The sequence below is a fragment of the Panthera pardus genome, unplaced genomic scaffold (assembly GCF_024362965.1).
Source record: "Panthera pardus isolate Hobbes unplaced genomic scaffold, ASM2436296v1 HiC_scaffold_11, whole genome shotgun sequence".
Classification (NCBI taxonomy): Eukaryota; Metazoa; Chordata; class Mammalia; order Carnivora; family Felidae; genus Panthera; species Panthera pardus.
In genome coordinates, this window is record NW_026526666.1 from 85,113,194 (window position 1) to 85,138,567 (window position 25,374).

Sequence of the window (25,374 nt, forward strand, 5' to 3'; positions counted from 1 at the left end):
AATAATCTTTTCACCTACTTCCAACATTTAAATATGTCTAAATCCTAGATAACGTATGCTCTGCCCCAACCAGTACTTTATCATTCTCTACCGTCTTAAAGTTTACATTCACTCAAAACACACAGACCAAGCATTACCAACACTTTCCAGTAAATTCCAACATTTTAGTTTGGACCTATTCTCCATGATTCTGCCCAAGACTCACTTGTTACAGAGGAACAAGAGAAGGTTACTCCTCAGGAATACAGGAGAATTTTAAGAGCAGAAGACCAGCTTTTTCTAATCATGTTTTTGAAGTTTTATATAATAAACATTACTTTTCCAATGGGAAAAAGGTTTGGGAAAAAACAATAAAGTAGAACACTAAGGATAGGAATAAGGAAGAAAGTTCTGAAAAATACACTAATACTGCCAATTGTCAAAGGCAAGCAGAAAGTGATGTCAGGGCTGGTGACACACTAACTCTGATTTAACCACTGTACCCAAGTTAGGCCAAAAGTTAATTACAACATAACTTTTACCTTTTCTCTGCCATATTACAGCCTCAATCTTTTCCTACTTTCATTTCCATGGTTCTATCACTTCAATTATGCTCTCTGCATTTCTTTTGGCCTTATTCACCTCTTTTGCATCATTTAAATTCAGTTTCTCTACAGTTTCTGCTTTCCGTTAATTTAAGCCCACATTCCTATACACTAAGTCAAACAGTAACACCAATTATACTTCCACAAAGGCTTGAACTGTTAAGTGATACGCTTGTTACTTACAGAGCTTTTATTAACCATTCAGTATAATAACTCTCCTGTTCCCTCTTGTACATTTTTCCTTCTCTAAAAGTCTTAATAATGGTAAACCGGTTACCTTTTTAACACTTTCTTCTTCCTCTTGGCGTTTCTCATAGTGTGAGAAGTCATCAAAAATCGAAGTGGTGTGCTTGTAGCTGGCTATGATTTTCAACACCTGCTTAGCCTTTTCCAGAGGCACTTCCTGAGTGTCCCTGGAGTTGGTCACTGGTTTATTCTCGTTGTTCTCTAGGCGAATGTGTCGCAGTTGGCTATTGGGAACGTCCTTCACAAAAATCCACCTGACGTCAAAACGACCCTTCCATTTGTCCTGGGACCACACACCTGCACATGTGTTGTAGTCCACAGCAGATTTCATTTCTGCAACGCCACAGAAGTGTCCACTGCCGTTGACACTGAAAAGTAAGTAAACGGGGCCTTTCCCGTTCATGGAGCGATAAGCGGCATCCAGTCTCTTGTTACCGTGCTCTGTGCTGCACCAGATATTATACTTAATGGAACGGTGGATATCGTCCTCAGAGTAGCTCTTAATGATGAAAACCCGGCCATGTTTCAGATTCCAGTCAAAATCCTTGGGGTTATAGTTATTAATAGACCGCAGCTTCTCCAACACTGGGTGAGGTTCTGAAGGAGTAGATCCAGATCCAGCCTGAGACGGTCCTACTCCATTACCATCCACCCCATTATGACCGAACCCACTGCCACGGTTCCGAGGTGCTACCCAGCGGGTTGGCTGAGTTGCTTGTTGCTGGACTGAGAGCTGGGCAGGCTGAGGTGGAGGTGGGGGCAATGGCTGTGTCTGTTGCCCAACTGATGCCTGAGCCACTGGTGGGCTATTGTTAGCCTGCTGACCTACAGGCTGGGGAGACCCCTGGGTTGGCTGTTGACCTAAATTCTGAACCAAAGCCTGTGAGGGGGCTTTTGCCACAGGACCCTTGTTATCCCAAGTTCCAATATCCATGTTATGCTTTATTGGGGGTGGTGGAAGACTTGACCCTGCAATGCCATTCTTGGTCTTCAACTTAGGCTGCTGTTTCGCAGGCTTGCTAGCAATATCAGCCCAAGACGCTGGTTTTGGAGGAGCAATAGTAGCTGGAGGCAAACTATTGGAAGCCACGATGTTACCAGTAATGGACCCACTACCAACTGCAGAGCCTACAACTTTTGGAACATTGCTTGCAACTTCTGTGCTACCCAACTTCAGCGCTGCCATCCCTTGGTCTATAGTATTCATGCCAGGAGCCTTATTGAGGGTCTCACTGGCAAAAGCTGACTGTCCATCAATCATGGCTCCACCTAAGGAGCTAGGTGCATAAGCATAATTGCTACTATATCCAGAGCTTTGAGTAGACTGTCCCTGAGAACTGTTATTTCCCCAAGCTGAGAAGTCAATCCCACTGGGAAAGAAATTAAAACCATGTTGACCAAGAAATGGAGTGCTACCTAGGGCTCCTGGTTGTCCAAACATTGCATCTGGTAGGAAGTGAGGCTCTCCGTTGCTCAGCTGTCCATAAGAAGTTAGATAGGGCATGGCTGTATCACCCCCAGTAGACCAAGCAGCTTCACCCAATGAATAGGAGAAGCCAATGGAGGGACTGTAGTAACTGGGTAAGTAGGAATCTGACATGGCAGTGTATGCATTATTCTGTGGAAGGAAAAAAACAAAACAAACAGGCAAATCACAACTAAACACAAAAATTAATAAAACAACAATCAAGACATTTCCTCTTCCAATTATTCACACAACTCAAATTCAACTAAAAAAGCAAATGACCACCTCAGGTGGTCTCTTCCCACAAACTTGCTGGAATTTTTACACTGTAAGAGATTTTGGTTTAACAAGTGAAATGTTTAAACACTTCAAGTTAAAGTGACATACAGTGATGTGGACCTTAACTTAAGCACTATCATTCAGTGAAGGGAAAACCCAGCATCTCATCAACAGTATTAACGACAGTATTAATAACAGTTCTACAGAACTGTTGAGATGATGCTTCTACTAAAACCCGTTATCTCTGGATTTCAGGAGTGGGAATTTTGACACATCAGGAGTGTTCCTAAGAGTTTTCTATCAAAACCATACAATAGATAAAACAACACAAAAAGAACTGGAAATTACAAGTTCTATCCCAAAAATCTGTGTTGCCATTCCTCAACCATAATCCAAGGTTCATTACACCTAGTTTACATTGCCAGCCTCTTGGCAAACCATTTGGGAACATCAACAAATGCCACTATTTAATTATAACCTGGAAAGAAAATGTACAATGGATTCCAGAGTTTAAAACTAGAAAAACCTTGCTACCTGTTGTACTTCACCTATAAAATTATTGGCTGTAAGCTCAAATGCACACCTAACTTTTCCATTAAAAACAGAATTCCAAAAACATGGTAAAGTTCGACTCTTTAAAAAAAAAAGAATTATCCTAAAGAATTTCCCAGAAATATAAACTTATATTCAATTAGTCTCCACACTGGAAGACAGATTACACTGTAAAGACATCATTCTTGATCTTACTTTAATTTATGAACAGTATCTTAACTTTTCTATAAATGCTAGAATTCACAGAATAGTCCTGTGAGAAGCTGGAGATACAAAAAATTGGTCTCTGTAAATATACATACAGCTCAATTCAAAATAGAGTACTTTACCCTAACTTGAAAATAACTCTAGTACAAGAGTACACTTATCTTGATGAGCACGGAGAAATTTATAAAATTGTCGAACCACTGTATTATATACCTGATACTAATAGAACACTGTATGTTAACTACACTAGAATTAAAATAATAGCTCTGGTACATAAGAATCCATTAACTAGTGAATAGAGAATTTTACTCTCAAGAGACTTGGATGACCATAACTATGTTAGGCCTTAAGTTTCTATTCCCAAAGCCAAAAGTACTTCTCCTAGCCAAACGTATCTCTTTAAAATTAAATGTTTCGACTAATGCGGCCTGATAAAATGATGCTTTTCTCTGCCAAAATTTTCCTTAAAAAAAAAAAAAAAAAAAAAAAAAAAAAAGGAAAGGAAGCTAAGCCTTTTCACACATACCCTCAAGTTTAAGAGAAGTCTATTTTTCTTGAAGACAGTATTAAAATTTAACAGACTCAAATCCATTATGAGTAAGAAATTCAGTCTATAACCAATGGATTAAGCCTGAAGGATTATTCCAACATTAAGGCGATGAATAATGGTTAAAAAGCAGATGAATTACTCTTGACGATTAACTACAAAGGACAAAGATTCTCAGGTTATCCATCTATTTAACTATGATTTCTATTCCCCTCCTCCCCAAAATTGTTTTAAGACATTTAAGCTTTAGCTTACTTGAGAAATAAAAAGCATGCACTTAATATCACAGGTTATGCCATTATATAGCTGAATGCCTACACCTGAACTGGCAGGTTCCCACATGTCCCTGAGCTCAAAAATCTGAACTACACATTATTTCACAAGAACTACCTAGAATTATGTTTCCAAATGCTCCCACTCTCCCTGTTATAATGATTATGTAAGGAAACTACTTCAATAGCAGGAATCTATTAATAGTTCATTCCTCTACTTCCTTTCCCATTTTTCCTGATTAACTGGTTGATTTTTGAAAACTTTTCCCAATCCCTTGCTTAAGTGGTTTCTACACTCTCAATGCAGAAAATTTTACATAAGAGATCTAAAAGTTTTATGTAAGAATTAGGCCCAAATACGGGCATGCACCAATATCTCAAGTTACTCAAGACTTGCATCTATCGTACAGCATCTGTTAAATGCCCCATAAGCTTTTTCATCTTTTAGGGTATTTTAGATGGGTTGCTGTCAGTTTTCCTTTTGGCTTATTAATCTGTGGATTTATAAACATTACCTACAACCCAAAATATTAATTTAAAAGAACTGACAAATCAAAGCAGTTTCTATATGCACAAGTCTTGTCAATGTATGAACTTACATGGAGCTAGAAGACATAAAAACAGATTACATCTAAAACATCAGAAGACAGATAACATGTCAAAAACCTTAATCATTCTCGATCTTCATTTGTGTGTGCCAAAGTGTTTTATCTTCCTTTAACTCCATTTTAGAAATCCTATAGCTCCCATAAGCGAGAAACCAGCGGTGTACAAAGTTGATCTCTACAGATACATTTCAACTTGAAAAACGAATACCTAAGTCTAAAAGTTAGGATAATCTAAGAACCCACTAACTAGTGACCAGATGAAAGGGAAGAGACCAGTTCTGCAGCACTGAATAAAGTTCAGGTGATTTTACATTAGTTTTTCCCATCACATATGAATCCAGTTTTCCTAAAAGAAAAAGGTTTTGGGGGTAAAAAGTCAGAATATTTAAACTGGAAAGTATTCTTCAGTTTTCCACTGTTACATTTTTGGTAAGGAGAACTACTAACAGTGCTGTCAGTATACCCTGAAGTGTTATCAGTCAGTCTCATCTCAGAATGTTTGCTGGCAACAGAAATGAGAATCTTAACACTGTCTGCAACATTTGTAATAACTCTTCTTACAACACATTGAGTGGTATTAAGAAAGCCAACCCCTGAAAATCAGATTTACTAATAGGGCAGAGAAAAAATATGGTTTACTACACCCTTTGATCAGGCATGTAAATGGTTAACTACTCACGGGCCTTGCCTGTGGACTCAAGTAAGGTTCAAAATCATCATCATTTAATCCATCCTTTTGATGTACAGATCCATTTTGTACTAAAGGGAAAAAAATTCAAGTAAATTACAGGAATGTCTTAGTCGTACCACCTACCTCCCAAATTAGTCAAATATATTCTAACCAGAGAAAAACCTTACTAAACAGAGCAAGTAAGTGTGAATTTCAAACGGATAAAGACGAGAGTGACTGCTGAGCAATAATAATCAATGAAAATGTCTCCCTCCACCCAGAGCAAGTTGATCTAAAAAGGTCATTTTATTGGCTCCTCTAGATTTCAATTCCCTCCCGCTTCCCCTCCCCCACCACATGTGAGTACTTCCAGAGTGTGATCCACGAGGATGAAAAACAAAGGCCTTCTAAGACCTACAGGAAACTAAGGACCTGGGACATTTCAAAACCGAATCCACCCCCACCCTTAATGAATTACTCCTTGTTCACTGAGAAGCTGTTCGCCAGCTGCAAGAACACACCGAAAGGGTCAAATACTTAAGTGTGAGGCACCTGCGGACTAAGCGGCTTCCGAAAGGTCCTCTCCCTGGGGCGCCTCCCGGAGACCCCGCCCCCACTGCTCAGCGTCCCCCCCCCCCCCAACCCCTACCCCCCACCCCCACCCCCCCACCCCCACCCCCCAGCCCAGGGCTACCGGCAGAGCTGGGCTCACCTTTGTTTCCTTGACCTTTTGGTCTCTGCGGGCGAAGGAAACGTCGCCGAGCAGCAAGTCGTCCGAGGAAGAAATGGAAAAGAAAAGACAAATTAAAGCCGGGCCCGAGAAGGGAATAAAGGAGCAGGCCTGAGGGGAGGCGTCAAGAATGGTGGTGAGGGGGAGGCTGAAAACGGGAGGCGGGGAAAAGCGCAGGCCGGCGGGGCCCGCGGAGAGAAAGCGGGGGACGCGCCAGAAACAACGCGAGCAGACTAGGGCTTCAAGGAAGGGGAAGGAAACAAGGAAGAAAAGAGGCCTGCTGAGAAGAGCGAAGGCGGCGCGGCCGGTGGGCTCCGAGGCCCAGGGAGAAGCGGGAGAAGCGGGGAGTACGGGCTGAGGGCGAGGCGCTGGGTGCGGCCGGCCTGAGAGGCCCGAAACCCGGCCCGCGAGAGGCGCCGCCTCTGCTCGGCCCGACCGGGGGCGGCGGGCCCGGGCCTAGTCGGACTACCTCTCGCCTCACACAATGGCCGAGGCATGCGGGCCGGGCCTGTACCTGCTCCAAGAGGCTGCTGGCCGACATGGCTCTCGGATCCTCACGGGTGGCGACAGCTGTGGACTCTCGTCAGGGCGGTGGCGGCGGCGGATGAGCCCTGGCGACGGGAGCAGGCGGCGCGGCGGCGGCTTTTGTCCCTGACACTCGGGGGCCTCGGCGGACGCAGCGGAGACACAGCGCGCGGCTCGGGCTCCGGCTCCGACTCGGCGACGCTCTAGCCCGAGAACTCAACGCCCGTCTCTATGCCTTTACGCGCGCGCCCGCCCCTCGCAGCCGAAATAAGGGCGCCGAGCGGCGGAGGCGAACGGCGCGCGCGGCGCGACGCTGACTCTCACATTCACTCACCCACGCGGAAGGGGCCCGGCGCGAAGCACCCCGGGAAGGAAGAGGCGGGGGTGCAGCGCCCCCTGGTGGTCTGGATGAGCGGAAGCGGCGAGTGCGGCCTCCCCGCCCCCACCGCCTCAGGATTGGGGCCTGTAGGAAGGTGGGGGCGGCCAGGGTCGTGCCGCGAGGTTTTGACTAACACCTGGATAGAGTAGTTTTTAGCTTGAGAAAACCCACAAAAGCCTGTTTTCTCAAAAAGCGACCCCCGGAGCGCCAGAGACCTCAAAATAAACCAGCCTCCCAGCTGCAAATGGCACCCCACCCCCATGTGGGAGGGAACCCTGAGAGGGGTCACAGCCCCCAGGGAAACTTAATGGGGGCCCTGCCCAGAGAAAGACACGCCGCCACCACTACCACCAGGGACCTGATTATCCTCCTCTGTTGGACTTCAAAAAGAGTGCCCAAAGACTAAAACATCCACAAAAAATCTGGTCCCCTGCAAAGGATATTTGGCATTGCAGAGATCATCTACAGCTCCTTTTTAGGGAAGTCATTGGCCTGCCAGGATACTCTGTTAAAGAGTGGCTTTATTTTCAGGAAAAGCAGACCTCACTCATCTACACAAAATTTTCCATGTATGTTCAACAAGTCCAGAGAATCTATAAAACTATGGACTTCCAAGAGAGAATGTCCTTACTCTGGGAAAGGAGGGAGATCAATTCTAACTGAATACCTGCTGTAGGTTAGGTATTGTTGATAGGTTCTTTAAAACATTTAAAAGCTAGCAGCAGCTTCAAAATAGTTGTCAGTCTGTTTTACAACTGGAGAAACAGAGAGGTTAAGTAATGTGCCCAAGGTCACAAAGCTATTAAATAATCATGTGTATCTGACACTAAGAGAAACACAATAGTGTACTTCCACCCTCAAAAGAAATCCTGTTTTCAGGAATCATAATCCAGAGGAGATCCAAAATATGGGCAAAGACATTTGTAATCAGCAGCAAACCTAATTCATGTAGGGATATTTGATCCTAGGGCACCCATCTCCTAATAGCTTTTGTTATTGCAAATAGTAGTAAACAGATAAATAATGCACTATTCCGTGTCAACTTGATACCATCCACTCTCTGGAAATAGGAGGCTTTGGTGGACTCAGTAGTAAAATAAATGATAACACAGCACCTTGGATTTTGCATTATAATTTTGCTCAAAGTGCTCAAAGCATTTTTTCTGCACACCATCACATTTATGGTTGGAATGAATAAGGCCAGGCATCAATATGTGATGGACTTCTGACAGAAACCATAAAATGTCAAGTCTCAGAGCATAGATCCCACCAAGGAAATAAGAGAAACCTAGTAATCCTTTTTTTTTTCCTTTTTAAGATATTCAGCCAGTTAACCTCATAGCCCAGACTTTTGTATAAATTGTAAGCAGTTGCCTATACTTGAAAGCAGCACGATATGATCAATAGAGGATTGACCAAAAGTCACGTCCTGGGAAGGGGAGGCTTCACCACCAGATTTGCAATATTAGGTAAATTACTAGAACTTTCAGAGATTCCCTCATTTGATAAAAGGGATAATAACATCTACCTAACAGGTTTGTTGTGAAGGTAAAGTTTAAAACACACACACATACACAGAAGCAAATCTGGTACATTGAAGATTCCTTTCCTATAATCCGATTAAGGGATAGTAGTGAAAATTCCCTCCTTCCAATGACTTTTGTGGTGCCTGAAATTTTTCTTACAGTAGTTCTCCCTTATCTGAGGTTTCACTTTCCACGGGTTCAGTTACCCACGGTCCACTGTGGTCCAGACCAGATGATTCTTTTGACATGTGTCAGAAGATCAATAATAGGCTAATGCTAGGTCACAATGCCTACATCTTTTACCTCACATCATCTCATCATGAAGGCATTTTATCATCTCACATCATCACAAGAAGGGTGAGTATATTGTAATAAGAATGGTGGGGGGGGGGGGGAGGGAGGTGCTACTTATTTATGACACATATCCCACATCCTTCACCCTCTCCAGTCAGAAATTCTTTGAAATGATGCTGTGGATCTTGGCCAGTCAGAGGATGGAGTCATCTGACTCACCCATCCTGCAAATGGCCCCACAGATAGCAAAGGTTTCAAACTGACCATTGAGGGGATGCCTGGGTGGCTCAGTTAAGCATCCAACTCGACCTCAGCTCAGGTCATGATTTCACAGTTCGGGGGATCGAGCCCCACTTCAGGCTCCGTGCTGACAATGCAGAGTCTGCTTGGGATTCTCTCTCCCCCTCACTCTTTTCCCCACCCCTGCTTGTACTCGTGCACACTCTCTCTCTCAAAATAAATAAATAAACTTAAAAAAAATAAACACACCATTGAACTTACCTGTCACCTTGTCAATCTTGGCTGTGTTCATCTGGATGGACCTGTGGTCCTTGGCACTGATGATGTGGTTGCTGGCGGAGCATTTCTGCTGCACATACAGGTCCATGAACTTGCCAGCATTGTTATACATGTCAAGGGCACCCTTGCTGCCACTGCCACAAGCACGAATGCAGAAAGCTACAATAAGATATTTTTTGTTTTTTGTTTTTTAAGTGTTTAGTTACTCGTTTTGAGTGGGGGAGGGGCAGAGAGAGAGGAAAAGAGAATCCCAAGCAGGGTTTGCACTCTCAGGACAGAGCCTGCCACACGGCTTGATCTCGCGAACCATGAGATCATGACCTGAGGCAAAATCCAGACTCAGACACTTAACTGACTGAGCCACCTAGGCACCTCCAGCTACAATAAGATATTCTTAAGAGACCACATCCACATAACTTTTATTACAGTATATTGTTACAATTGTTTTATTATTATCGTTAATCTCTTGTGCCTAATTTGTAAATTAAACTTTATCATAGGTATGTATATATAGAAAGAAAAACAGTATATATAGGGTTCAATACTATCTGCAGTTTCAGACACCCATAGGGAGGTCTTGGAACATATCCCCTGTGGATAAAAGGGGACTTCTGTAGTTCCTTTGGGGTTATTTTCTGTCCTCCAGGATTTCCCAGTTAAAATGCAAATATCCTTGAAAGAAGGGTAAACTCTAAACCTGGATTAGTTCACCAAATTGGCTATAACTGGCCCCTGAACAGAAGAGGGATAATTTAATCACTGGGAAAGGAAGAGGAAGTCTGGAGAGCGGGGTATCATCTTACAGGGACAGACCCTTCATGGTTTGAGAAAAGAATACTGTACTGGAAATGGATTTAGGTTCTAATTCCAGTTCTGCCATTGGGTGGAGGGGCAGGGGGAGAGGGAGAGAGAGAATCTTAAGCAGGCTCCCTGCCCTGCACAGAGCCCAGCGCAGGACTCAATCTAACAAACAATGAGCTGAAATCAAGAGTTGGATGCTTGGGGCACCTGGGTGTTTCAGTCGGTTAAGCTGGTCCGACTCAGTCGGTTAAGTCGGTCCGACTTTGGCTTAGGTCATGATCTCGAAGTTTATGAGTGTGAGCCCCGTCCGTGTCAGGCTCTGTGCTGACAGCTCAGAGCCTGGAGCCTGCTTCGGATTCCGTGTCTCCTTCTCTCTCTGCCCCTCCCTCACTTGTGCTCTGTCTCTCTCTATCAAAAATAAATAAATGTAAAAAAAAATTTTTTTTTAAAGAGTTGGATGCTTAACTGACTGAGCCACCCAGGCGCCCCTCAATCCCTCTTCTAGCAAGTATTTATTGAGGTCCAGACAATGTGCTAGAGAGAGAGTCTTAAGAGTTCACTTACCTCTGGAGCTTATACGTCAGGGGAGATGACAGGGAGCAAATAGTTATTCAGTTACAGTTGTGCAAAGTGCAATGAGAAGGCACAGATGGACCTAGCCTAGTCAAGGAGCTAAGGAATTTTTCCCTGAGCTCATAAGCTTCAGCTAAAACCTGAAGGGTGACCAGAAATTGACCACACAAGGAGGGAAAGGAAGTTGGGAACAGTATGTGCAAAGGCCCTATGTGGGGAAGGAGCTTAACACTGGTGAGGAACTGAAAGAAGGCCAGCATGCCTGGCACATAATGAGAGCGAGGGTGGCACCAGATGAGACTGGAGAAAGGAGAAAAACAGGGACTTTAGTCATTAGCTGCAAATAATGATCAGTGTGAGTTTTGTGTTTTAAGAAGTTCCTTCTGGTTGCAGTGTGGAAAATAAACCTAGGGAGAAGAGAGTAAATTAGGAGTTAGAAGAAGATTGTAGTAAGTCCAGGCAAAAGCTAATGGTCTAACACAGTGGCAATTAAGACAGAAATGGACTAAATGAACATTTTAGGAGGTAAAATGAGAGGTCTTGGTGATGGATTAGATTGGGGGAAGAGCACTAAAGGTGAAGGAGTTATCAAAGATGATACCTGATTTTATTTTAGTTGGATGGATGAGGTAGCATTTTTTAAGCCTATTTATTTATTTTGACAGAGAGAGTGTGTGTGTGAGCAGGGGAGGGGCAGAGAGAGAGGGTGAGAATCTCAAGCAGGCTCCATGTGCAGTCAGTGCAGAGCCCAACTCGGGGTTCGATCCTATGAACCATGAGATCATGACCCAAGCTGAAATCAAGAGTCAGATGCTTAACCGACTAAGCCACCCAGGCACCCAGAGGTGGCATTTTTTAATGTGGGGACATTTGTGGGAGTGGAGAAAGATCATAAGTTTATCTTTAGACATAGTTTTCAGGAGAACATAAAACATCAGATAGAGATGTTCTGTAAACAAAGGGCAGAGGACATAGAGAAACATAGCTGGGAATACAAATCTTGGAATCTTTGGTGTAGAGATGTTAGTGGAAGTCAAAGGAATCCATGCAATTTCCTCAGAAGAGAGAGAGAGAATAGCAAATGGCCCAGTACCTTACCAGAGAGACAGAAGGGGAGACGAGGAGAGTAAACCATTCCCTCACTTGGAATCTACTTCCAAGGCTATAAAATAAGGAAGTTGGATCAAAATAAATTCTAAGGTCCCTTCTGGTTCCACCACTTTAGATGTCTAGAAGGTAGAAACCTAAGCAATCCTTCCTTATATTTGAAGTGAGGAGTGGGGATAAGACAGAAAAAAAGTGAAAAAGAGGACAGATTGTACATACTCCAGAATTTTGCCATGGGCTGGGGCTGGGTCCTAGAGCTCTAGTTCTCAAAACTTTCTAGCCTTCAGGAGCAGTAGACCTCACTGCCCAAGTCACCCCCTTAGTAAGGCAGGAATAGAGAAATGTTTACACACGACTGACCGTGTAAGAGCTTATTTTTGAAGATTTCTGCTGGTTTTCTATAGTCTACTCAACGTGTACAAAGCTTGCCGCTCTCTGGCTCTGTCTATTTCTCACTGTGTACTTGTGCCCCAGCCACACTGAACTTTTTCTCAAATACACTTTTTTTTTTTTCCTGGAACCCACAATTCTGCACATGCAGTTTTTTCTGCCTCAAAAACCCTTGTCATCTCCCCTACCCAGCTCCTGTCTTTCAAGACCCTCATCAAATGATGCCTTATTTCTTCCCCCAAGGAGAAGGGTGCTCTATTCTTTGTTCACCCATAATATTAGTCATATTTCCTTACTGTAACATTTTAGTGTATTAAAACTGCTTACTTCAAAATTTATTTTTCTTTTGGAAGTCTTGGATTCAGTTGAGACTCTAATGGGAATAATGAATTTTCTCCTTAGGAAAAGGTACATGCACCCAAATTTTTGCCAACAATCTCATTAAGCAGTCCCATCCCCAAGCCATCTATCCCGTGGACCCCAGGTTAAGAGAACCAACCCCTAGCTTACATATTGTTTCTTCAATAAACGTATGACTTCTTATAGGACAAGGAGTATTTTTATTATTGATCTTTATATTCCAAAGCTAAGTAAATATTTGTTGAATTAATTTGTTATTTTCAGAATTCTCCCTAGTAATGTCAATCCCCATTTTATCAAAGAAAGTCTGGTGGGACCAACATATGTTAAAAAGTGAAATGTGCAGGGGTGCCTGGCTGGCTCAGTCAGAAGAGCATATGACTCTTGATCTCTGGGTTGTGAGTTTGAGCCCCACATTGGGTGTAGAGATTACTAAAAAAAAAATACTAATAAATAAACTTAAAAAAAAAGTTAAATGTACAGACTTAACTAGCTCAATTGAATGTTAAAAGAAAGGCACTTTGGAAATCCCAAGGTAAGTGGATGATTGGCTTTGTTATGTGCAGGTGTGGGTTATGACTGGCTGGCTGGAAGCATGGAAAGAGCAATGTGAGAACATGGCTAAAGGAAGAAAAGACCTGCAGCTGGGCCAGGTGGCCTTCGGACACTATTCACAGCTGTGTATATCCAAAGGCAGCTGTTAGAGACATCAAGGGCAGAAAAGAACAAGCACCAAGAAAGAGCCAGCAGTAAAAATGCCTTGAAAATTCAATTCAGAGTCTAGAGGAAATTTTCACCAGTCCTCCAGGAAGAAAAGTAATGGTCATGTGATGAGTTTTTCATAAAGCTAAATGTATTCAATGCAGAGGACTGTTCCTTATTCTGAGATTATTTCTCTTTTTGATGTAAAAATGCCCTTTCTTTTCAAATTATGCCAATAAGAGTTGGCCATTTACCTTCCTTCCTCCCTTCCTTCCTTCTTCTTTTTCTTTCTTTCTTTCTTTCTTTCTCTTTCTTTCTTTCTTTTTCCTTCCTTCCTTTCTTTCTTTCTTTTTTGTAATTCTAAATTGAAATATGCTGAGTCAGTATACCTTTTGAAATGTTCGGCAGCGGGGAGGGGGGCACCTGGGTGGCCCAGTCAGTTAAGCGTCCGACTTTAGCTCATGATCTCACAGGTCACGATCTCACATTCTGTGGGTTCGAGCCCCACATCGTGCTCTGTGCTGACAGCTCAGAGCCTGGAGCCTGCTTCAGATTCTGTGTCTCCCTCTCTCTCCCTGCCCCTCCCCTGCTCATGCTCTGTCTCTGTCTCAAAAATAAAAATAACAACATTAAAAAAAATAATAAAAAATAAAATGTGGAGACAAGGAGCACTTGGGTGGCTCAATGGGTTAAGCATCTGACATCAGTTTAGGTCATGATCTCATGGTTCATGAGTCAGCCCTGCATGACGCTCTCTGCTATCGGTGCGGAACCTGCTTTGGATCCTCTGCCTCCCTCTCTCTGGTCCTCCCTCCCCTCAAAAAACAAATAAAAATGTTTTTTAAAATTAAAAAAGAAGCATGTATTAAAAAATAAAATAAGGGGCACCTGGGTGGTTCATCCAGTTAAGTGTCAGACTTCAGCTCAGGTCATGATCTCACTATTTGCGATTTCGAGCCCTGCAATGGGCTCTGTGCGGACAGCGTGGAGTCTGGAGCCTGCTTCAGATTCTGTGTCTCCCTCTCTTTCTGCCCCTCCCCTGCTCATACTCTGTGTGTGTGTCTCTCTCTCTGAAAAATAAACATTAAAAATTTTTTTTAAATAAAAAATAAAATGTGGACACAGAAAGGATATATTTTTTAAGTTTTTTATTTTATTAAATCCCTAAAATAAGGATTTTTTTTTTTAATTTTTTTTTTCAACGTTTTTTAATTTATTTTTGGGACAGAGAGAGAGAGACAGAGCATGAACGGGGGAGGGGCAGAGAGAGAGGGAGACACAGAATCGGAAACAGGCTCCAGGCTCCGAGCCATCAGCCCAGAGCCTGACGCGGGGCTCGAACTCACGGACCGCGAGATCGTGACCTGGCTGAAGTCGGACGCTCAACCGACTGCGCCACCCAGGCGCCCCTAAAATAAGGATTTTTTAAAGGGGCTCCTGGGTGGCTTGGTTGGTTAAACATCTGACTCTTGATATAGGCTCAGGTCATGATCTCAGGGTTTGTGAGTTTAAGCCCCACATCAGGCTCTGTGCTGAGGATGCAGAGCCTGCTTGGGATTCTCATTCTCCTCCCTCTTCCCCTCCCCTGCTCACTCTCTCTCTCTCTCTCTCTCTCTCAAAATAAATAAATAAACTTAAAAAAGAATCTTTAGGGGCGCCTGGGTGGCTCAGTCGGTTGAGTGTCCGACTTCGGCTCAGGTCATGATCTCGCGGTCTGTGAGTTCGAGCCCCGCATCGGGCTCTGTGCTGGCGGCTCAGAGCCTGGAGCCTGCTTCGGATTCTGTGTCTCCCTCTCTCTCTGACCCTCCCCTGCTCATGCTCTGTCTCTCTCTCTCTCTGTCAAAAATAAATAAAACATTGGGGCGCCTGGGTGGCGCAGTCGGTTAAGCGTCCGACTTCAGCCAGGTCACGATCTCGCGGTCCGTGAGTTCGAGCCCCGCGTCGGGCTCTGGGCTGATGGCTCGGAGCCTGGAGCCTGTTTCCGATTCTGTGTCTCCCTCTCTCTCTGCCCCTCCCCGTTCATGCTCTGTCTCTCTCTGTCCCAAAAATAAATAAAAAAACGTTGAAAAAAAAAATTAAAAATAAATAAATAAATAAATAAAACATTAAAAAAATTAAAAAAAAAATCTTTATTTGGTAAAATGTAATGTCGTGAACTCCAGGTTGGTTCCTCAGACTTTTTTCTCTCTCTCTTTTTAAGTTTATTTATTTTGAGAGTGAGAGAGAGAGAGAGAGAGAGAGAGAGAGAATCCAAAGCAGGCTCCGCTCTCAGCAAAGAGCCCAATGCAGAGCTTGATCTCATGACTGTGAGATCATGACCTGAGCAGAAATCAAGAGTCAGTCGCTTAGCCAACTGAGCCACCCAGGCTCCCCATTTTTTCCCCTCTTTTATTGATACATAAGACCTAAAAGTCTGAGTAGCAGTGTACCAGGGAACAGCTACAGTCTCAATCTGATAATCAGAGAGAAAAATGGAGGGCAAATGAGATTTCTGGAGATAATGCCAAGGGGAAATGAAGCCAGGGAGGGCTGGTTCAATTTTAAGTTTGTGCCAAGAAAAAATAATTAAACCAATGACTGTGTCTGAACTATTTGTGACAATGTTTTACAGATAAATCCTTCCTTAGTCCTTGGGCAGGAACTACAGAGAATTTAAACAAGGCAAGAATATGAGTCCAGTTTGCTCAGAAAGGCTAACCGGAGTGTCTCAGTCAAAAGCAGTGTGAACCTAGCACTTCTGTGGCATAAAAGTTCCATTTTGTTCCTGGACCAAGGGAATATTTGCTTTTTGCTCAGTTAGCAAAGGCTTTACAGTGCTATCGATGTTCTATGGAGTAGGGATCCTATGTAACGACTGGCACAAGGGGTTGGGCTCCACAGAGGAGGACCTTAACAAAGAAAGAAAGGAGTTCTAAGCAGGGACCCTGACACGGGCAACATCTCAAACAGGGCCATTAACAAAGTGATAAGTCAGAGGCACCTGGTTGGCTCAGTCAGTAGAGTGTGCAACTACATCTTCAGGTCATGAGTTTGAGCCCCATATTGGGCATAGAGATTACACAGATACATAGAAATATAAGTGTGGTAAGTCAGTACTTCCTGTGACTGACAGATGATCTGGGTTCTAAAATCCTTCATTAAGTGAACTTTCCCTCCCACCAGTACTTCCTTCCTGGAACTCTGGAGAGATGGCACAGGGGACTTGCTGCTTAGCACAGATCACAAAATCTTATCAGCTACCACTGCCCCAGATCTCTGCAATCCTAGCCAAGCTGCAGCCTGATCAAGACTCAGTCCTACAACTGAAAATTTTAACTTCGGTAGTAACTAAACATGTCTTCAAATAAAACACCATTATTATAAAATGATTCATTGAAGGGCTCCTTTTAGGTATTAAGTTCTGTAGGACATTTAAAGACTCTGTTTAATAAATTTCATGAGTTACAATGCTTCCAATGTATCTATTGTTTAGAGTAGAATGTAAATATGTTTCTTCATTGTAAAATGAAGTAAATAATGTTATCCACCACATAGGATTGTTGTGAGGACCAAATGGGTTAACAAATGTAAAGTGCTTAGAACAATGCTTGGTACATAGTTCCCCTTCAATGAGTATTGGCTATTTAGTATTCATGCATCAAATATCTATTCAGCTTCTACCACATGCCAGGCACTGTTCCAGGGACTGTAGAAACAGCAGTGAGTAAGAGACCGGAAAGATCCCCTGCTCTCACGGAGCTTCCATTCTAGTTTGGGGAGGGAAAAAAAAAAAAAGTATGTCAGATAAGTAAAATGGAGGAAAATAAAATAGGGTAAAGAAAACTAGAAAGCATAGTGCAGGGGAAGTTGCCATTTTTTAATAGGGTGGGTGGTCAAGGAAGTCCTCTCTGATAAGGTAACATGTGACCAGAGACTTGAAGGAAGTGAGGAAATAAGCTTTGCAATTATCTGGGGGAAGAGTGTCCTAAGAGATTACTGAATCAAAAAACAGGCTACCAAATAAGAAAGTCTAGGTCCATAATAGGAACAGGGTCACATGGTGAAGAAACCATGCCCCACCAGAGACAGGAATCAGTTCCAGTCAAGTGTTGCTGTGAGGAAATATGGACCCAGTATTGTCAGTTCTTCTGGGTTTTTTTTTTTTATTATATTTTTTGTTTTTGTTTTTTAAAGAGGTGTATCTTGAATTTTGAATTTTACATGTGAACTGGCCTAATGTTTGAAAGACTATGTAGGCATAAATGCATATATATGTTCATCAAAACTCATGTACAAGAATGTTCAGAGGCATTATCTATAATACCCCCAAACTGGAAACTACCCAAGCACCCATCATTAGAATGGATCAGCTATGGCACAGTTAGTTTCTACAGAGCAATGAGAAGGAACCAATTACAACTTCACACAACATCAAGGGTGAATCTTACAACATCATGCTGAGTGAGAAAACACCAGTCACAAAACAATTCAAAAACAGGTAAAACTGAGCTGTGGTGTTGAGAGCTAGATGTTGGTTATCCTGGCTGGGTAAGATGCTGGTAACTTTTTTTTTTTTTTCCTTCTTGATTTAGTAGCTGATTTCATGGGTGTGTGTAGTTTAACCTTTTCAAATTGTACAGTCATTTGTGCACTTTCCTATATGCATTTATATTTCACAAAAAGTTAAAACAAAAATGTGGACCAAACAAAGTCTCAGGCTGAATCAGGGCTCTGGGCTTCCAGTCTGCTCTATAATACATAGATTTCTTTAAAGAAAACAGCAGAGAAATTCTTAAAAAACAAACTTATACTTCAAAATGCAAGTAACCCTCTCTGTATGCTTTCTTTGGAAGCTCCTACAAAGCCCGTTAAGGAATTTGTCTTTCCTCTGGGTCATTACCCAGCTTCATGTTTATCCTTAGATGTGATTCAATACTATTGTTCATTTTTGTTCTCAAAACTAGAAAAATAAATCCATATATACCATATTATAAGCCATAACTATCAGTAAAGAATACAGAATTGGAAACCACAGATGCAAGAGGAGAACCCAGAGGCAATTTCAAAGCAGGTTGTAGTCTACTTTTAGGCTGAGAGGCTCGTAAAACATAACAGAAATTTCAAGTAGTTGTGAAGAGGCAGTAGGAATCATACTTGGCTGAAATAATCTATCCAGGAAACAGGCATGTCTTAGCCTGGACCATGAGCCATAGATACAGAATCAATTGGGTATAAAAGATAGGTTTTAGGGGCACCTGGCTGGCTGAGTGGGTGGAGCATGTGACTCCTGATGTTGAGGTTGTGGGTTCAAGACCCATGTTGGGTATAGAGATTACTAAGAAATAAAACCTTTTAAAAAAATAAACACAGGTTTTAGAATCTATGTGTTCTGGGGAACTTACCTATAGTCACTGCATAAGAACATCCCAAAGGTGCTTCAATTCAGGTGCCTGATTGAGTCAGGGAAGCTGTTTTAAGTAGAGAAGACCCAGACTATGATTGGTGTATACTGAGGTTTGGCTCTTGGAGGTACCTTGACAAAAACGATGGTCTCAAGTTGAATTACTGACATGGCAGAATTTAGGAACTAACTCACCTTTGGCTCCCAAAAGCAAGGGCCAGGGAAGTAGTAGTATGGGAATGGAAGTTAGAGGAAAATAGAACCTTCTAGAGGAAGTTAAATTGCATACATCAGGACTAAGAAAGTTGTTCCGGGATTGGGAGGGAACCCTAGAAAGGTCTCAATTAGGGCTGCTGAAGAGAAATTCCAGGGGCAAAGAGTCCAAATCTAGCAGAATTGATTGTCTCGGGTAACAACCTTGGTTGTTATTGTAATACATTACAAACTAGGTAAGAATTTCCCCAAGAGGTATCCTAGGGGTGAGGGAATCCGTAATCAACTATACTAGGGAAATTGTCTGAAAATGCAGGCTAGCCTAGCATCCGACTTTCTTCTCAGAGAGGACTATTTCCTCAGGAGTATTGCCCAAAGTGAATCACAACCTCATGCCTATTTTCAGAATTCAGCCTTTTCTTTATCCTTTCCACCTCCTTAATAGTGCTAAAACCTGGACCAGTTATAATTCAGTGAACTGGTAATTCTGTATCTCATGCTTGATTATACTATCTTTATAATCAGATGTTACCAATGCTAGTATTTCCCACCACACAGACTTACCATAGGGCCTTTCATGAAACGGGATAAAATGCCACCACCACAGTGGCAGACCATCTGAACTGAGTATCAATTTCCAAGATAATTGTATTAACATTAGTCTTCCTTCCCTAATGTGGACAGAAGCGTGCAAGAAACTTCACGTGAAGTGGCTTTGAATCTTGAATATTCAAGTATATTGTCCATTTTTTTACTTCAGAATAACTGGGAGTTGTTTTGTTTTGGGGGTGGGAATAGGGAAGGAGCCTAGCAACTGAAAGGAGAAGAATGAGGGAGGGACATAACTAAGGTATGACCGTTGTACAGTTGACTCCAAGGCCTTTGTGGAAACCACATGGCAGGAAGGTTTGGGACATTCACCTTCTACCAGCTAACCTCCAGTCTGGCACTGGATTCCTCTGATGGAAATTCTGAGAAGCTGACGCATGACTCGGCTTTTCCCAGTGGGATGCTCTCAGGAGACAGCCCATGCTGCTGATTCTGCCTAGCTCTGGAGGCAGAGGCAGCAAAAGACTAAGGATTTTTCCCCCTCTTGTATAAATAAGACCAACTACTTGAAATAGAGTACAAAAAAAGAAAAAAAAAACACCTAGCCAAAAATGGTCTCTGCTACATTAGTTTAGGTATACGCCTTCTCCAGGAAGTACTCCCATATTTGCTGACCCCTATCCCTAAGCTGGGTCAGGTCCCTGATCCTTTCTTCTCAGCTCCCAGCCAGTAGCTCTGTCGCTGCACTTACCCCAATATGATGATGTTTCAGTATCTCACTAGAAAAGGCTTAACTTTGTTGTGCCTCTCGTAGTCTGCCGAAACCTATGGGCTAATTTGCAGAATAATGTTTTTCAGTGCATGGAATAAAATACATAGGATTACAAAAGAAACCAATTAAATTGAAATATAGTTCTTAACTCCAGACAACCTCTGAAGTATGAAGTCCTTGAGTGCAGGAACTCTGTCTTCATCTCTGTACTGCCAGTGCCTAGCACAAAGCCTGGCACGTAGATGGTACTTATAAATGTTTATTTAATGAATGAACAGAAATATAGATGGCTACTGCCAAGTCAGCCTGAGGAATGATTCATTGCAACTGCTTGTGCACATACCAATGGCTTGCATATTTCTCACGCTGTCTGAGATCATTTAGACCAGGGCTCTGAGGAAACCCCCACACAATAGGTGCCACAGCAGCTAGCAATAATGACAGGCTATTGGAAGACCAGGAAAACAACAAAGCTTGTGTATTTCCACCAGCCGGAATATTCAGATAGTGCAAGTAAACAGGCTCTGTCTTTAGGAGGAAAAGATCTCTTGACTTTGGAAGCATGACGCTCACACTGCTTTAAAACACTACCAACAAGGGGCGCCTGGGTGGCTCAGTCGGTTGCGCGTCCGACTTCGGCTCAGGTCACGATCTCACGGTCCGTGAGTTCGAGCCCCGTGTCGGGCTCTGTGCTGACAGCTCAGAGCCTGGAGCCTGTTTCGGATTCTGTGTCTCCCTCTCTCTCTGACCCTCCCCCGTTCATGCTCTGTCTCTGTCTCAAAAGTAAAATAAACGTTAAAAAAAAAATTAAAAAAAAAAAAAATAAAAACAAAAACAAAAACAAAAACAAAAAAACACTACCAACAACAGCTGACAGAAGAAAGAAAGGAACCTGAGCTAGTGTGTGGGTGTTCTCCAGGGCTCCCCCTCTGTCCTGAATCGGACCCTGCATCTCTGGGAAAGAGAAAAGTGTCCCTAAAAACCACGATAGGGGTGACATGTGCCTTCCTAGGGTCAATAGCAGTTTTAGGCTTAAACTGAAATTTTGGTTTTGTTTATGTACCATCAGAAAACCTAAAGAAGCAATAATAAAAGCCACTTCCCTCGCTAAAGGGCCAAAGGTTTGTTCTAAGCTGATTGCTACATCTATTGAACATTTTGAAGAGAAAAGTAAAACCCCAGACAATTTTAAAGCTGAAAGCCACAATTATATGGGGTTAAGAAATCTCACCCTTAAGGCTTTTAAGATTGCCCTCCCAAGTTAGAGGGCTTCTTTAGCTATTAAAGCCATCTGAAAGACGGCAGAATGCAGTCTTCACTTGCTTGACAACGAGGTTTCCAACATCTGTTGGAAGAAACATGGCTTCAAGTGGGTGCCCTCTTAAAAAAAAAAAAAAAAAGGAAAGTATAAGCCAAAGTTTTGCTTTTAATTAAAAAACAAAAACAAAAAAACCTCCCACTCCTAAGGTGTGTGCTTTCTTTTGACCTCCTTTTCCTTTAAATTGTCTGCAGTTTCCCTATATTTTATCTAGTGCAGTAAACAATGCAATCAAAGAAATAAAAACCAGGGTCCACTCTTGCCCCAAACACTGAAAATGGTCAAAGAGCAGGAATCACAGCACAGAAAATGGCCCAGCTCTAAACATACAAACAAGATAAAAAAAAAATAATAACAACACCCCCCAAAGATATTATTATTGACATTCCTGGTACATTTCCTATAATATAATGTTGCAGACAATGCTTCTTTCCCAGGGAGTCCAGCTCGCTCAGGAGGAGACATCTATTTGTTGCCTCAGGATAGGCTGGGGCTATTGAGTCTTCTCTGCCAAGCCTAAGGTGTTTTTTTTTTGTTTTTTTTTTTGTTTTGTTTTGTTTTTTTTAAGAGCTCAATATCTCACAGAAACATCTGTGGTATAAATGAATCTAAAAGAGGATGAAGGCAGGCAGACACCTGTCACTGTTCTCCAAATCAGCCAAAAAGCTGAAGAGCGTGGGAGCCAGGAGACAGATGCCATTAACAGTTGAGGGATGGAAGGGAGAACAAGAGGAAGCACCAAATGGGTGGCTGCTTTTGGTTCCAAAGCCAAAAAAGGGCCCCACCAAAAAGGGCAGCTGGTCTGGATGAGGAACTACCCTGCACCCGGAGTCATGCAATAAAAACTATGGCCTTGGAGCCCCACCTCCATGACAGCCACAGTCCAGGAACCAGAGAAATTTACACCACATCACATAGTTTGCAAATGAATGGATTGATCCTAGTTTAGGGGGGTTAAGTGCTTTGACAAAATTGGGGAAGGAGGGGAAAGTGAGCTTGAAACCCAGATTTCTATTTCTGCAAAGTCACAGGCCCCAGGCCCCTGATGCCACTTGCTCCACGGAGATGTACCCTTCCACTTATTACTGGCCTCTCCTCAAAATGGCACCCATGGTAGTAACCCCTTAGAGATATCAAAAGGCATCAGTTGCACTTCTGGAAGTAAGATAATTTCCTTGCCCCATCTTGACCAAAGCACTTCCCTTTTCAAGCTGCTGCTGGTATGCCACCTTCCCCTCCCAGCACAGTTCAACTCGCTTTTGTTTCAGAGTTTTGCACTAGCCTCTGAGGGCCCTTTCCAGGATACAAAATAAAGTATCCTCTGCATCCATGTGCAGGTGGGTTGCCTTCCAGTGTCAGATCTGCGTTCCAGAGTTTGGCCAATGCATCTTTACAAAAATAAAACCGCACGTGTACACAGACAGACTAGCCTGGAAAGGGCTTTCCGGACAGGGTTTCTGGTTGTCTTGATGCCTCCCCTCAAAGAACTAACTTTCTTTGCATAAAAGGATTTAGACATTGAGTGACCTACTCTCAACTTCCGGAAGGACAGCTTGTTTTTGTCCGTTTTTCAATGAGGGGGAGGGAGGGACCCAACATTTTCAGTTAGAACAATGAGATTTTGTTTTAAAAAAAGGATCCTATGTGGAAATGAGTGGGACAATGATAAAAATAAACAAATAATTAAAATTCCAAACCAAAGCATATCTCCTGGCCCTGAGATCCCCAGTTAATCCTCTAAGACCACAATCTCCACATTGTGGACTTGATGCTGGTGGTCTTCCATCTCAGCCACAACTTTCTCCTCAGTCCTCAGCTCTGTCTCCAAAATAACTGCTTTGCCCTCAGTATCCTCAGCCTCTGGGTCTGGGGCTGGGTCAATCTCAATGATGGTCTGCCCATCTTCCGAGGTGCTTTCAACAGCCTGGATTGCCGAGGTCAAGCCGGACTCCATGGCCACCAGCTCCACGGGGCTCACCATGGTGGTCATGTTGCCCAGGGTACTCCCATCCTGCATGGCAGTGGAGCTTAGCAGTGCTAAGCTAGATGAAGGATGGATGGTCACTGTGTCTGGTGAGCTGCTCTTGGCAGACGAGACCACTGTGGCATAGCGGAAGAGCTGAGGGCCAGAAGGCAGTGTGTGAACAGTCACAGGACTGGAGCCCTGGCTGAGGGTGGCCACTGGAATATTGCCCATGGAAAATGACTGGCCCACTGGGGTGATGGTGATGGGTGAGATGACTGTGAACTGAGGCTGCTGGACCGGAGGAGAAGGGCTCAGGACTGTGGTAGAAGCTGGCCGCTGGAGCCGGGGCCTTTTTGGAGGCTTAGGAGTGCTCACAGGCATCAGTACCACATTTTGAACGGTCTGGGATTTCAGCCTGTGATCCTGAGCTTGCTTCTTCTGCTCTTCCAACTGGCGTTCCAACTCTGTGGAAAAAAAGACAGACTTTGTATGGAGAGAAGTATAGTCTTGGAGAGAGTAAACGGAGTCAGGAAACCTGAGGTCTTGTTCTGGTTTTGCCACTGTGTAGCTTCATTGTTCTCAAAAGAAGAAACCAAACTGGATGATTTAAAAAATCCTTGCAGCCATTGCATTTCATTGCTTGATTATAGGCAGGGCAACGATTCAGAATCTTTCTCGGGCTGTGATCCTACTGTAGCTCAACCCTAGAAGCACCTGTGGCATTTTGTCACCTGTCACCAAAATGCAAAACAAGCCTCCAGTTGATTTTACAGCTTATAGATACCCACCTTGGGTCTACAGGTGAAAATAAGGAATATCTGCACAATCCCTTTGGAACTAACATGGGCCTACAGAGGAGCTACAATGGCTGCTCCCCCCTACCCAAAAAACAAAACAAAACAAAACAAAACAAAACAATGATTCCTAAACTGTTTTTCAAGACAGGATCATCTTGCTGGTAATCTTAGTCTACCAATGGACTTAGTCTACCATTAGCACCCAGAGAAGTATACAGAAAGTTACAGAAGTCTCTAGGAATTACAGAACTAAAAGAGGTCTTAGAGTTTATTTTTTTAATGTTTATTTGAGAGAGAGAGAGAGAGAGAGAGAGAGAGAGAGAGAAAGCAGGTGATGGGGCACAGAGAGAGACAGGGACAGAGGATCAGAAATGGGCTCTGTGCTGACAGCAGTGAGTCCAATACAGGGCTTGAACTCATGAAATCATGACCTGAGCTTAAGTTGGACACTTAATCAACTGAGCCAACCAGGCACCCCTCTAACACATTAATTTTAACAGGGATCCATAGAGGTAAAGTGACTTAAGGTCTCAGAACTTGGGCCAAGGCAAAAGTCTTCTGATGACCAACCACAGAAGTGGTGGGTGTGCTTTCCCACTACAATATGTCTATCACTATCCCTCTCCCAATGTACAATCCAACCTGGTGACCACTGGTGAGTCTGGTTCTATACCAGAACTTCCTCTATTGCTTAGTACCTGAGAAGCATTCAACAAATAATCAGTTACAACTGTAGGGCACTTTGTTCCCTATGGAACACCAAGAGCAAGTTAATTCCTTGCTTGGAATAAAAGGAATAAGTAGGAATCAAGAACATTAAAAAAATTTTAAATACTGCCTTATAAGTTACACAATACTGCATTTTTTCCATTGTCAGTAGTAAGCAAAGAAATGTGAACCTCAAGAAGATAACAACTACATCTATAATTTTTTAAAAAGTTAAATCAGAGAATATTTTAAGTAACAGCATCCAATGTTTGTGTGCTCAAAATGGTGACATAAATTGGTATAATCTTGGAAATTTGGCAACAGGTCACAAAAAT

At 43.0% G+C, this 25,374-nt stretch overlaps 3 protein-coding genes across 9 annotated transcripts in view; all 3 read right to left on the bottom strand.

The window, feature by feature from the left end:
* The window catches only part of YTHDF2 (YTH N6-methyladenosine RNA binding protein F2), a 33,875-nt gene extending 26,863 nt beyond the window's left edge, over positions 1–7,012 (bottom strand). The window contains exons 1-4 of the mRNA XM_019432464.2: positions 6,675–7,012; positions 6,143–6,167; positions 5,440–5,519; positions 862–2,448 (exon numbers count right to left, since the gene is read on the bottom strand). Of these exons, the coding sequence (XP_019288009.1) occupies positions 862–2,448; positions 5,440–5,519; positions 6,143–6,167; positions 6,675–6,701 (1,719 nt within the window). The 5' untranslated portion in view covers positions 6,702–7,012. The remainder of the gene's footprint in view (positions 1–861; positions 2,449–5,439; positions 5,520–6,142; positions 6,168–6,674) is intronic.
* A 1,601-nt stretch (positions 7,013–8,613) lies between these two features.
* Positions 8,614–9,515, bottom strand: LOC128775861 (40S ribosomal protein S21-like). Its single transcript, XM_053898626.1, has 2 exons — positions 9,370–9,515; positions 8,614–9,162 (listed from the first exon to the last, which is right to left on the bottom strand). The coding sequence occupies exons 1-2, from the start codon at positions 9,513–9,515 to the stop codon at positions 9,078–9,080; spliced, it is 231 nt and encodes a 76-aa protein (XP_053754601.1). The 3' UTR covers positions 8,614–9,077.
* Positions 9,516–21,656: 12,141 nt separating this feature from the next.
* GMEB1 (glucocorticoid modulatory element binding protein 1) overlaps positions 21,657–25,374 on the bottom strand; it is a 36,460-nt gene continuing 32,742 nt past the window's right edge. For all 7 annotated transcript variants that reach the window (XM_053898621.1, XM_019432456.2, XM_053898622.1 and 4 more), the window contains one exon: positions 21,657–23,998. In XM_053898621.1, coding sequence (XP_053754596.1) covers positions 23,298–23,998 — 701 coding nt within the window. In that variant the 3' untranslated portion in view covers positions 21,657–23,297. The remainder of the gene's footprint in view (positions 23,999–25,374) is intronic.

What these genes read in the sequence shown, in the direction of transcription:
- LOC128775861 (XM_053898626.1), bottom strand. Translation starts at nt 9,515, where the DNA reads ATGTATAACAATGCTGGCAAGTTCATGGACCTGTATGTGCAGCAGAAA. An exon ending in ACAGGTAAGTTCAATGGTGT is followed by an intron (nt 9,163 to 9,369) that starts GTTTATTTTTTT and finishes TGAGCCACCCAG; the next exon opens with GCATCCCCTCAATGGTCAGT.